Source organism: Ovis canadensis, chromosome 11, assembly GCF_042477335.2.
Source record: "Ovis canadensis isolate MfBH-ARS-UI-01 breed Bighorn chromosome 11, ARS-UI_OviCan_v2, whole genome shotgun sequence".
NCBI classification, from domain to species: Eukaryota; Metazoa; Chordata; class Mammalia; order Artiodactyla; family Bovidae; genus Ovis; species Ovis canadensis.
Genome location: NC_091255.1, coordinates 18,959,032 through 18,972,130, shown reverse-complemented (window position 1 = coordinate 18,972,130; position 13,099 = coordinate 18,959,032). Strand labels below are relative to the sequence as shown.

Sequence of the window (13,099 nt, the reverse complement as noted above, 5' to 3'; positions counted from 1 at the left end):
CAGGAAGGATGTACAGACACTGCATTTCAGACAAGGCAGCTTTTGTGCCTGCCCTCCGTATAATCCTACTTGAGTTACATTTTCTGTAAATGAATCATGCATCTTTTGGGGGGAGGGGGAGGTACACCATGTGGCTTGCAGAATCCTAGTTCCCCCACCAAAGACGGAACCCTCACCCCCTGCAGTGGAAGGAAGCACAGTCTTAAGCACTAGACAGAGAAGGAAGTCCCTGAATCTTGTATCTTGATAAAGGCTTAAGTCTTTATTTACTTTACTGCTACAGAGCAAAGAAGTCAACAATTTTAGTCCTGTTGATACTTGGATGTCACCCAATACTGATATTTTTAGGTGCTTGGAGATCTGGTTAACTTCCTACCCAAGGATTTCACTCAGCATGACTTCCTTTAAAAGCTCCAAACATCCTCTACCTTCACCAGCATTAATCACAGTGAAGAAAATGCTGAGGGGAGTAACTGCTGAGCCTTTCCAGGAAACCAGCACAACGTCAAAAACTGCAATTGCTGTTCTCCATAGGAAATTTTAAAAATGCTGAAAACGCAGCATTCCTTTAGTTCTTTCATCAACAGTATAGCAGCCACTGTTTTCTACGTACTTCACACTTTAAGCAACAAATAAAAATGCCCTTGCAGACTCCATACTTAAAATATACATTTGCTTCTACTCCACGTAACTCTGAAGCAATCATTCTCAGGAGAATTTTTTTTTTTTTTTTAAACTCTGGTCACTCACTCCAAAATGTTTAATACTTTCAGGAAGGAACCATAGTTGCAGACAGGAACTGTCAGAGTACTAGCTTTGGTAAACTATCAGGAGACTCAAAGAATTTTTCCTACTCGTAGCCAGCTAATTGGGAAATTTCAAACCTCGTATGTGGCTCATTCTAATATAAGAACCCAATAATTTGATGAAATATCACATATTAAGTCTAACCAAGCTGCAGGGAAATACATTTATACTCCAAATCTTGCAGATAGATGCGACTCCTCAGGGTTTTGCCCTTTCACGTATAAATGCCATTTAGCTGGCACAAAACAACTGAATGCTACCAAAGCTATGACTGGTTCTAGGTGGTGGTTACAGGTATTATCTCAGAAGAAATGGAAATGCAATCTAAAACAGGACACACAATTGCATGGAGGGCAGAACTACAAAGATTGGGAGAGAACACACAGAAATAAAAACATCAAACAGGGTATTCATTTTCCCAAGCAGACTATTCCCTGGTCATCCAAAAAAGCTTTTGATAACTGTTGGAGAGAATGTGGAAATACTAGAATTCTCATACATGGCTGATGGGGATGTAAAATGGTGTAGCCACTGTGAAAAAGTTGGGTGGTCCCACAGAAAGTTAAAATACTGAGTTTATCACAATGTTACAGTATTAGTCACTCGGTCATGCCCGACTCTTTCTGACCCCATGGACTGTAGCCCACCAGGCTCCTCTGTCCATGGAATTCTCCAGGCAGGAACACTGGAGTGGGTTGCCATTTCCTTCTCCAGGGGATCTTCCTGACGCAGGGATCAAACAAACCCTGGTCTCCCAAACTACAGAGTGCAGAATTACCATATGACCCAATATAAATTCCAAAGTATATATTCAAAAGAACTAAATATAGGTATTCAAACAAAAACTTGTACATTAATGTTCATAGTGGCACTATTCACAACAGTCAACAGGTAGAAAGAATACATGTTCATCAGTTGATGAAAGGAAAAATAAAATGTGGTATATCCATTCAAAGGAGTATTATTCACCAATAAAAGAATGAAGTACTTATACATATGGCTAAACCTCAAACAGTATGCTGAGAGAAGGAGGTTAGACTCAAAAGATCACAGACTGTATGATTCCATTTACAGATAAATTCGGAGACAAAACATATTAATGGTTTGAGGGGATGGGAGGAAGGAGACAGCTTAATGGATATGAGGTTTCCTTCTAGTTTAATGAAACACTTTAGAACTAGATACAGGTGATAGCTGCAAAATATTGTGAACGTACTAAATACCACTATATTGTTCATTTTTAAATGGTTAATTTTAATTTTAGATGTGCTTAATATATAATTCAAGTAGTCATTTGACTTGTTTATAGACATATAAATGTATAAAGTAACATGGAAATGACTTTCTATTCTTCACATTTCAGAAACCATTTTAAACTCTTCAAATGCATGTTTCACAACAGAGTCTTCATTAGCAGTAGAAAAGTCATCTCCATTCCATCACAGTGCTTTTAAAAAATTCATTATGGTGCAATCATGGGAAATTTATAACATGCGTCTAATTTCTTTTTATGTATAAGGGGGTGTTTTACACTTCTTTTTGGATTATAATCTCCAGAAACATCTCCCTAATGGACTGGTTTTCAAGCAGTATTTAAAATGTTTGCTTACATTGTTGTTGTGAGGCAACACAGAGAAGAATAATTATTTAGGTGTTACCTCTTACCAATGCAGCTGATTTCAAGTCCGTGGTAGCCTTCACTGAATGGTGCTGTAGTAGTCAATTTAAATAGAAGCAACTGTTAAAGGACTCAGTAATATGAGTACTTGGTAAGACTGCTTATGTAACGAAACTCCTTCCAGAGGAATATTTTATGGTTTAAAAAAGAAACCTGCCATAGATTTGCTCAGTTCCGTAGGAGAGAATGTAAAGTATTACAGAGAACTGGGAAAGAGATGGATTTAGTAAACTATCTTCTGCCTACAAGTTGTCTTCCCTAATTATTAATCTTTCAAATAATGAGATCTACCCAAAGTCAGTTTATCAAGCTGAGCATATGTGGATAGTCTTTTGCTTCCCTCTGTCCACAACAGTCGTTTTTAAGCCCTCTTTCTCAGAGGAGCAGCTGATCATTTTTTTTTCCCCTCTCGCCTAGCATATACGTTCAATTCTACTGGATGAAGAGGCCCTCCAGCAAAAGGGCCAAGGATGAATATTTGAGTATCTGTATGGGCTAAGTATCATGACATAAATACAAACACATACTATAGTCTAACAACTGCCAGAAAGTATTATTTTAATTATTTAATAAATGAAGAAGTTGAGGAAAGCTAAGAAGATAGAGCTTGGATTAAACATCTGAGACATTTCCACAATGGTATATTGCACAATTAAAAAATTTTAACGTGACAAAATGATTTCAATGGACCCAGTTCCTACTCTCAAAAATAGGCTTTAAAATCTGCTGTACTTCAGGGGACTTCCCTGGCAGTCCAGTGGTTAAGACCCAAGCTGCCACTGCAGGAGGCAGAGGTTTGTTCGCTGCACAGGTTCAGTTCAGTCGCTAAATTGTGTCTGACTCCACGTGTTGCTACCCCATGGACTGCAGCACGCCAGGCTCCCGTCTATCACCAACTCCAAGAGTTTACTCAAATTCATGTCCATTGAGTCAGTGACGCCATCCAACCATCTCATCTTCTATCATCCCCTTCTCCTCCTGCCTTCAATTTTTTCCAGCATCAGGGTCTTTGTCAATGAGTCAGTTCTTCACATCAGGTGGCCAAAGTATTGGAGTTTCAGCTTCAGCATCAGTCCTTCCAATCAACACCCAGGACTGATCTCCTTTACGATGGACTGGTTGGATCTCCTTGAAGTCCAAGGGACTCTCACGAGTCCTCTCCAACAGCAGTTTAAAAGCATCAATTCTTCAGTGCTCAGCTTTCTTTACAGGTAGGGGAACTAAAGATCCCACATGCTTCAAGGCACAGCCATAAATAAATAAATAATAAAATCTGCTGTACTTCAGAATTTAAAGAAAAGCCCTTATTTACCCAATGATTCAGAACAGGAAGTATTAATATTACTGGCAGTTCTGCCTCCAAAGCCCAATCCCACAAATCCCTAACCCCTTTCCCATCTATGGTTATGCTATTAAACCGAACGAGCATGCTCTACTCCCACTTTCCCCTTCCCTCCTCCCCAAGCACAAGAGTCTTCCTTGAGTTCCACTCTAGTTTTACACTAGAATAAACACGAAAACATGAATAATACAGTAAAGTAGAAGTTTCCTGCTTTCACAAGTGGCTTCAGACTGGAACATATTCACTCTCCAGTCATTAAAGAAAGAAAGAGAAATCTGAGTTCAGCCTTATGAAAGGGATATAGATAATTCTTGGATATTACAAGTTAACCAGATCCCAATCATTCTGCACGACTTTTTACCAGGAACCTGGATAAAGCCCTTTGAAAAACCTCAGCCAAATAAATGTTTAAAGGCATAGAAAATCAGATGTTGGTTCACCTGGCCCCTACTTCTCTCATAATACAAAAACTACTGACCTAAAAACAACCTACTGCTGCTGCTGCTAAGTCTCTTCAGTCGTGTCCGACTCTGTGTGACCCCATAGACAGAAGCCCACCACGCTCCCCCATCCCTGGGATTCTCCAGGCAAGAACACTGGAGTGGGTTGCCATTTCCTTCTCCAATGCATGAAAGTGAAAAGTCAAAGTGAAGTCACTCAGTCGTGTCCGACTCTTAGCAACCCCCAGGCTCCTCCTACTAGTAGAATGTATACAAAGATCACCACAGCACATATACAAAGCATACAGATCAGTCACCAAGTGAGGCAACATGCCACAATGAAAGAGCCAATATTAAAGTCTAACCTCCCATTCACTAGCTGTGTGCGATTCTATAGGTTAATGGCTATGAACTTCTATTTTCCCCATCTGCAAAATAAGGCTAACCTTACCTACCTGAAGGGATGTTCTTGCTAATCACATGAGATCACGAATGTAAAATATTTAGCAGAGTTCCTGACACACAGTAGGTGTTCAAATAACTAATGGTTAATTTTTGATCTTGTAGATTTCAAGACAATTAAGATTTGATGAATAGTTACACCCTCTATCATAAATTATGTCTTTCATAACACAAAACAAGGGACAAAAATCTAACTCTGACAGATGGGTTTTGCATAATACATTCAGATCCAGGCCTCCTGTCACCCCCTTGAGTTAAGAGCATTAGCCTCGGGCACTTGGCCAAGAAGGAGAGAGGGGAAGACATCTAGAGCTGTAAACTTTGCTATGGCTTACAATTTGATTTTATGAAGCAGCTTAAGCACAGCTATATAAATACATTTTTTAAAATAGCCTCTTTCTAATATGAAGGACTAAGATCTCATTTCCTATCTAAGTGAACACACATTTCTGCACTATCATTTTATATAAGAACAAATAAACAACACTAACAAAGGCCTGACTGGCATTCCAGGTGGGCATTTTATCAGATGTGGTTTATTAGGAGTCTCATCTATCTGACCAAGGGACACTAATTACAGATGTACCAATGGCACATGTGAGCACTCATGGGATATAATAAATGATTAATGTACAAATTTCTTTGGGGTAGTTTCAGAGCAGAATCAATTTTGTGTCATACGACTATTTGTATTAAATCCTGCACTGTATCAAACATTCAGTAACAACCATGGTTACAATTACATGTGGACAGCCTCTGAGAACTAGTCAATGCAAGCTGCTGTCAGTTTTGTTCACCACTTTGTCCTTAGTGTAACATAACTGTTGATATAAAGTAAATATTCAAATTTCAGGTTGAGTACCAAATATTTATAAACCATAAAAATCTAAGTCTTAAGTCTACAAATATGTGTCACTGGCTGAGAGGTATCTGAATAAAATATACTGGACAAAAATTATATAGCTAACAATTAATACCCTTCAAGTGATACACCAAGTACTTTCACATACATGATAGACAAGACCTTCACGATAACTCTTGTGAGGTAGTACACCTATTTTACAGAGAAAAAGGAGCAAGAGGCGAGTCTTAACCTGCCTTCTCTAATACGCCAGCCATATTCTACAAGCCACACGCAGTTCTGAGCACCTGAAATGTGGTCACTGTGACTGAATTTATTTTCAATATTGTTATTAAAATTAAACGGTAACAGATAATCAAGTCAATTATGGCAAACTTATGTTTGGAACAACATATATATGCAAACCTGTTTTTCCAACTGTAACTTTATGAATGCTGAGATGTGCCCTAAGTATAAAACACCTATCAGATTTTGAAAATTCAGTACCTCCAAAAAAGGAATATAAAATATCTCACCTGAAACATTTATACTGATGACACACTGAAATAATAACATCTGGGGTCCACTGAGTTAAAACATTAAAATTAATTTTACCTGTTTTTTACTTTAAATATGGCCACTGGAAAATCAGATCTGGCTTGTATTTTTCTACTGGATGGCACTGATCTCAACACCCTCCAAACCCCTGCTCTGTCTACTATACCACGTCATTAACCACACATTAAAGCAGTAGAGAAGTCACTTCTCAGAGCAAAGTCCAACAGAACAAAAAAAAAGGCACACCAGGATACTGCGTAACTTCTCATCTTAATGCCATTGTTTTTCTTTGAAATATTTAGTGTCAGAAGACCTAGATTTAAATCTCACTCTGCAGTGTTCCTTTTGGCACTAGTTTGAGTCTCACTTTCTCCAGCTGTTTAAGATATTAAGTGAAGACTTGGAAGCGCCCGCCACATTCATAGGATACAACAGACTCTCACAAGTGCTGCTCCTTCCATTCACTAGTCACTGTCCATCATCACCACTTCCCCAAAGAGACAGTATTCAACCAACACACTGTATTAATAAGTGTTAGCTAACACAATGTCCCGGAGAAGGCAATGGCAACCCACTCCAGTATTCTTGCCTGGAAAATCCCATGGATGAAGGAGCCTGGTAGGCTGCAGTCCATGGGGTCGCTAAGAGTCAGGCACAACTGAGCGACTTCACTTTCACTTTTCACTTCAATGCACTGGAGAAGGAAATGGCAACCCACTCCAGTGTTCTTGCCTGAAGAATTCCAGGGATGGCGGAGCCTGGTGGGCTGCCATCTACGGGGTCACACAGAGTCGGACACAACTGAAGCAACACAATGTCCCAGGGACCTCCCTGGGAGTCTAGTAGTTAAGAATCCGCCTTCCAATGCAGGGGACATGGGTTCAATCCCTGGCCCAGGAACCAAGATCCCACATGCTGCAGGGCAACTAAGCCTGCATTCTATAACAAAGACCCAACACAGTCAAGTAATAAATATTTTTAAATGTTCTAGACATATAAATATGGGTGACCAAATAAATCTTCACTCTTACAAAGCACATCAGAATTGTCTGCAATTGTGCAGTCCAATGTCCTCATTAATAGCTTCATGTAGCTACTGACATTTACACTAACTGAAAAGTAAAAATTCAGTCCCTCAGTTGTAACAGTAACATTTCAAGTGCTCACTATGCCTTTGTAGCTAGTATAAATTTTCATCATGGAAGAAAGTTCTATTGCAGAGTAGCTTTCAAAAAGTTAAAGCCACATAGTAACAGTAACAGGAAAACATCTTATTAAATAGAATTCAAATATTATAGGTTAAGGTTCTTGAAATGTACTGCACTCCACACCAAAATGAAAATGACTGTGATTCTACACACACACACACACACAGCCTTTTATGTCTTAAGTTATTTCCTAAACAGAGTGAAAGCACATTCCCTAGGGTTAGCCACACCCCTTTAAAAGCTGAGTAAATTGACCATTAGGAAAATACTGAAAAACCTGATGCATCTTAAACGTGGAAGCTTTTCCTAGAGTAGACTGCCACATAATTCTAGGCACTATGACTCTCCCAGGTAGTAGAATTAAGCATATAACATATCCCAGTAACTCAGCACTGCTTACTCTTTGCAAATCAAAATAACCATTATCAAGAACTCCCACATTCCATGCCTGCATTTATGGATCAAAGGGAAAAGAACAGGGTTGGGAGATTTTTAATTCAGACCCCAAAAACCTGGGAACACAGCAGAATGTGTCAATCAGCATAAAGATACTAAATGAGCTAAGAAATGATAACTGCAGGCAACTCTATACACAGCCTAGGATTTTTTTCAGAACCTGCAATTCTAACAAAATCTTGTTCAACTAGGCACTCATCTGTTCACTGCTATCGGCCTAAACATCTTAAAAAAGAAAAAAAAACTTTGTAACTTAAAATATTAATGTTCATTTAATGTAGTTCTAAACCCTTGATGACAGACCCTTCGGTTGGTCCAAGCAGTTAGATGGTATAAAAATAAATTCATTTCAAGTTCACCCTTTGAAGCTTTCACAGGTTAATGCTACACTCAAGTTCCTCAATTCTTCCCAATTATTATCTTAAGTGTTTCATAAAGTTTTTGCTACTTAGCAAACTGGCAGGGGCTCAGAGGTCAAAGACCTAAGATGCCAATTAAAATAATCCTTAGTATACAGTCACTATAGCAAGCTTAAGCTTAGGCATGGGATATATATACTACTCCAAAAACTGAAAGACTGAATTCTTTCAGTATATTTGCATAGCTACTTTACACTCAACTCTTCAAAGTATTTGAGAAGACAGCCTCACTCAAGTATTTGCAAAAACTATGAACCACTTAGAAAGAAGACCCATACTAAATGTGTCTTCAGTTAGTGACAAGGTTGGAGTCCAACCTTTGGAATTATTCAATAATCTTGTTTCTTCATTAACAGAAATGAAAAAACTATTGCTCAAACTACCACTAGTCAAGAAACAAGATTTACTAGTGGGATATGCCTCTGTTTTGTAAAGCAAACAGCAATTGCTAACTGCTTTTCTTGTGTATGATTTTACATACTTTTGTCTGCAGGAAGATTATATTCCAGAAGCAGTTCAGTGTGAGGACAAGGGTGTGTTTTCCCTTCATACTCAAAAACATTTTCCTAACCCTTCACATTCAACAATAGTAACCACAGCAATAAAAATTTGGATGGAGCATGAACAATAATTTCTGGGTCCATTCTGTCACTTAACGTTTTTTGACCTTTTGTCAAATAGTGTTCTATTGCATCGGATGAGTTATCTGAAAACCAAAAATGACTGAATAAAAGTACATTACTTATTTTTTTGAATAAAGATTACTCATATTTCAAGACAAAGGAAAAGAAGTCTTGCTGATGCAAGCAAAGGTGATAATCTGTAAAAAACGAAATTATGTTGACAGGCAGAATATTAAACCTAATACAAGCAGGCTTTATATACGTTATAACAATGGCAGAAAGTAAACAGCATTCCATGATAAAGTGTCTAGCAGGTCACTAGTATTAGTGTCATGTCAAACCACTGGCATCTCTTATCATTTACAAATTAGTCCTTCAAATAATTGAGGGGAGGCAGGACTCTTTAAGGAGGTAACTGGAAAGAAAACATACTTTATGAATAAATTTATTTCAGCCAAAGTAAAACAAGGATTGGTGAACCAGGAAAATCAGAAGCTCCAAAGACGACTTAATTCAGTCAAGTCCTCCAAAGATCACCTGCCTGGGCCCGCCGTGGGCAAGCTGCCAGATAAGACAGTCTGTTGCCTACAGGATACTGCACCATGGAGAAGAACTCTAGAACCTACCAAAGGCAGCCAATTACAGACCAAATAACCCTGCATACCTCAGGGCAAGTGTGCTATATCCCCAGGGTTCATTCAATTCCTTGCAATCCTGAGGGAGGTACTCACGCCAAGCCAACTACCTGCTAACCTCCAGCAGACCCCACGATAACCTCTGGACAACTCTTTCTCTTTTCTAGAACCAAAGAGGGGATAAAAGCTGCACCATTCGCAGAGAAATCGAGAGAGTGAAAAAAGGCGAGTCCCTCAAACCCCCCACGCACTCTGAAATTGACACCACACTAATAAATACATTCCCTCTTTCTATCCTCCTCCTTTTCCTTCAGTGACCTTCCGTGTTCCTACTGCCTTGGGCAAGGCAAGAGAGGAGCTGCTGTCGTCCCCCCCACCCCCGGGGACGGTGCCCTTCCCTCTGAGAGGCGCAGAGGGAGGAAGAAAAAAAGCTTGCTCCTCCCCAACCCACCCGCGCCACAACTCCTAGGTGCAGGCACGATGGGGGAAAAGGGGAGAGAGAGAGAGCAATGAGAAGTGACAGCCCTGCGCTGGCTTGGGAGAAGAGAATTCCTGCTCCGGAAGAAACGCGGGAGATCACCACCACCGCACAACTCCATCCGTCCCCGGCTCCACGAACCCAAATGAATGAACTGAATAAAACCGGGGGGTGGAAGGGTTTATCATGCGCAGTCCTCGCCATCCAGGAAGCGAAGACAGAGAGGCCTTCAAACCCCAGCGTGGCCTCGCTTTCCTATGGATCTCGACTCGCTTCCTTGCCACCCAAGCCCCACATCAATCATTTAACCCTTTAAGCTTTCCAAGACAGTGCACCGTCCTCCGGCTACCTCAGGAACCGATACCCCCCCTCTCCGATTCTACTCTTTGGGGCTTGGGCTCAGACTCCCGCTTCTTCCTTCTGACCTCCCGCGTCTCCACAGCCCCCACGAGCCCCGGCCCGCCGCACCTGAAGATGCTCCTGAAAACGAATTGGCAGAATCTGGGCCATGGCGCTGTCGGGGGGTATGGTCTCCTCCTGTCACTGGGGCTGCGGGGCAGTGGCTGCCCGGGCTCTCCAAGGAGAGGAGGAGAAGGGGGGAGGGGGGAGGCTGGGCTCAGCAGGAGAGTCTCCGGGGACGCAGGAAACTGGCAGGCAGACGAAAGAGCTCAGGTCGGGGGCGGAGGCTCCAGGGTCCAGGAGAGCCGCAATGGCGGAACCGGGCGCAGCGCAGACTCCGGAAACGGCTGAGCCCTGCGGAGGGATCCCGGCAACAGAACTCCGCCCCAGTTACTTCACCCCCCCTCCGCCTTATGTACCCCTCCACGGAGTGCCGCGGTGCCGCGGTGCGCAGGAATTCGGGGCGCAGTGCGCCGAGGGAGTCGCTGACGGCTGCGACACTGCAATAAATAGAGGCATCGAAGGGACTACTTTTTTTGCCTCATCACTTTCCCCAGCCGCCTGCTTTTCCCTCCCCCTCCACCACCTTTTTTTGCATTTTGCCACATCATGCGACTAGGGGCGACCAACGTCATTTCCGTGGGCGCTTTAGGTCCCACCCACGTACTTCCGGGTGCACGTGACGCTGGTCGGGAAAGGTCGGCTGGTTGCTGCCGGAATGCAGAGCGCGTTCTGGGGAAGTGCGGCGTCTTCTGGGAATGAGGTGGCTGTTGGGCCGCCCTGAGGAATAGTAGTGCTGCTGCCTTCCCCTGTGCGCCCTGTTTGTTTAAATCGAGTCCTTTCCGAAGAGGACGTGGCACGGGCAGATGGGCCCAGCCTCCCGCCCTCTCCGTGACTCAGGGAAACGGCCTCCCTGCAGAGCGCGCTTGGCAGTAGGCTGCTACCCTCCTCCCCCGCCTGGTTCCGTGTGGTGGGTGGGTGGTGGTTACATCCCAAGGAGGGGGCATTGATGGGGTTTAAAATCCTCTCTGCCCTTCTGACGGTTGGAGAAGCTGACGCTTGGATTCTAGCAGAGCTAATAGTCTCTTCGGATGTTAAACAATTGACTCAAAGGGCGGTGAAGGCCATTGATGAGGTATCTCAAATAGGCCTTGTGATGGCCTTTCTTAGCGTTTCTGCGGACATTTTGGCAGACGTGTTTATGAGTGTAGTTCAGTAATTTGCTGGAGATTTTGAGTGTCCTAAATACGCTCAAGAATAGGACTGAAATTGTAGCAGGAGGACTTTTTTTTTCAGCCATGTCAAATAATGAGCCTCAAAGATTTAGGTTAAAGTTGGGTTTTTCCTCCTCGTGGGTAAGATACGCTCTTGGAGAAAGAAATTAACCATTAGCGGTGTGTTTCAGTGGGACCACCTCAACAGTGTGTAAGTTAGCTGTGTTTGGGAATACAAGTATCTCAAAGCTGAAGCATCGTGTCTTGTCACTGCGTTAAGGTGTCTACGGCATTCAGTATCGGTTAATAACCTCCCCAGTACTTTGTTGCTAAGTATAAGCTACAATGATGCTTCATAACCGCACAAATACAATAAAGGATAAAAGAATTTTCGTTCTGTGCCTTTCATTTTAAGAGAGAGATGTAATGTTTTTTCCAGAAAGATCTTGAGGAACTATTCAAGTACACATTAATTATTTTTAATGCCCTTTTCAGTTAAACATAAAACCCCTATTAGGTAGACAGTAGTTTTGTGTGTCAAGCAGTTTTACTTAGAGAAATTTGCTTAATCATTTAAATTGCTTTTAATGTTTCCCCCAAAGTATATCTCACACACTGAGAATGAGAAAAGAATCTTTGGCAGTTAAAATAGCAGATAGACTATTCTGCAAGAAAAGCCCCACCACCATGTCATCAGAGTGAATATTTATGGTTGGCAAAATTTCATTATGTTTTGTTAAGCTAAATACTTGAAGATGTTCTGTATTCTGCAGCATTTGAAATGACCTAATAACCAGTTTAAACACGAGCTGCTTTGAAGCTTTTTTGGAAGTACGCAAATTCTAAATTAAAGATCTAAAAGTGTTGCTGCTCTATTATACAGTTAAAGCAGTAGCTTTAATCAACTTATATTTCCAGTCTCAGAATCCGGGATACAAATGAGCTATAATATGAACCCGCAACCAAAATTTTATTAATAAGAGTCTTGCATTTTCAGACAGACCACTAATTTTAAATATACGGTCAGAATCCACAAAGCAATGGATTTTAGTTTGGATATTTGGTGTGGAATATGTAACCAAAAGTGCACTGAGATTGCTAAAGTGACTGCTGTGTCATCACGCAGAGAAATTAATGCCTGGTTTTCACAATCATTTACAGTATACCAACTCATTTTGAACACTGTATCCTTCAGTAAATCTAGAATTTTTCAGAGAAAAAAATGTACTAGATGATAACACCAAAACCCAAATCTGTGCCTTAACTAAGGATTTTTGGCTGAGATAATGAGAGAGCTTTTTATGGTAGTACACTGTTCTTGTTAATGTGTAGAAGCAGGACAAAAGGTTATCAATACTTTTTTTATAAGCCCTAGAGGCTGAGTCACTGTTAACGGTTACCTGAGCAGTAACTAAATGGCTTTGTTTTCAAGCACCTCCTTAAGGTAGAGAAGATGGGGGGCGGGGAACACTCAGCATTTGTTATCTGGTTTATAAGGCTATCGAACTATGACAAAGTCTTTTAATAAGACTATAAATT

At 41.3% G+C, this 13,099-nt stretch overlaps 1 protein-coding gene across 2 annotated transcripts in view; it reads right to left on the bottom strand.

Annotated features, from left to right (window-relative positions):
• Positions 1-10,991, bottom strand: part of CLTC (clathrin heavy chain) — a 64,229-nt gene extending 53,238 nt beyond the window's left edge. For both annotated transcript variants that reach the window (XM_069602669.1, XM_069602670.1), the window contains exon 1: positions 10,416-10,991. In XM_069602669.1, coding sequence (XP_069458770.1) covers positions 10,416-10,457 — 42 coding nt within the window. In that variant the 5' untranslated portion in view covers positions 10,458-10,991. The remainder of the gene's footprint in view (positions 1-10,415) is intronic.
• Positions 10,992-13,099: the final 2,108 nt, after the last annotated feature.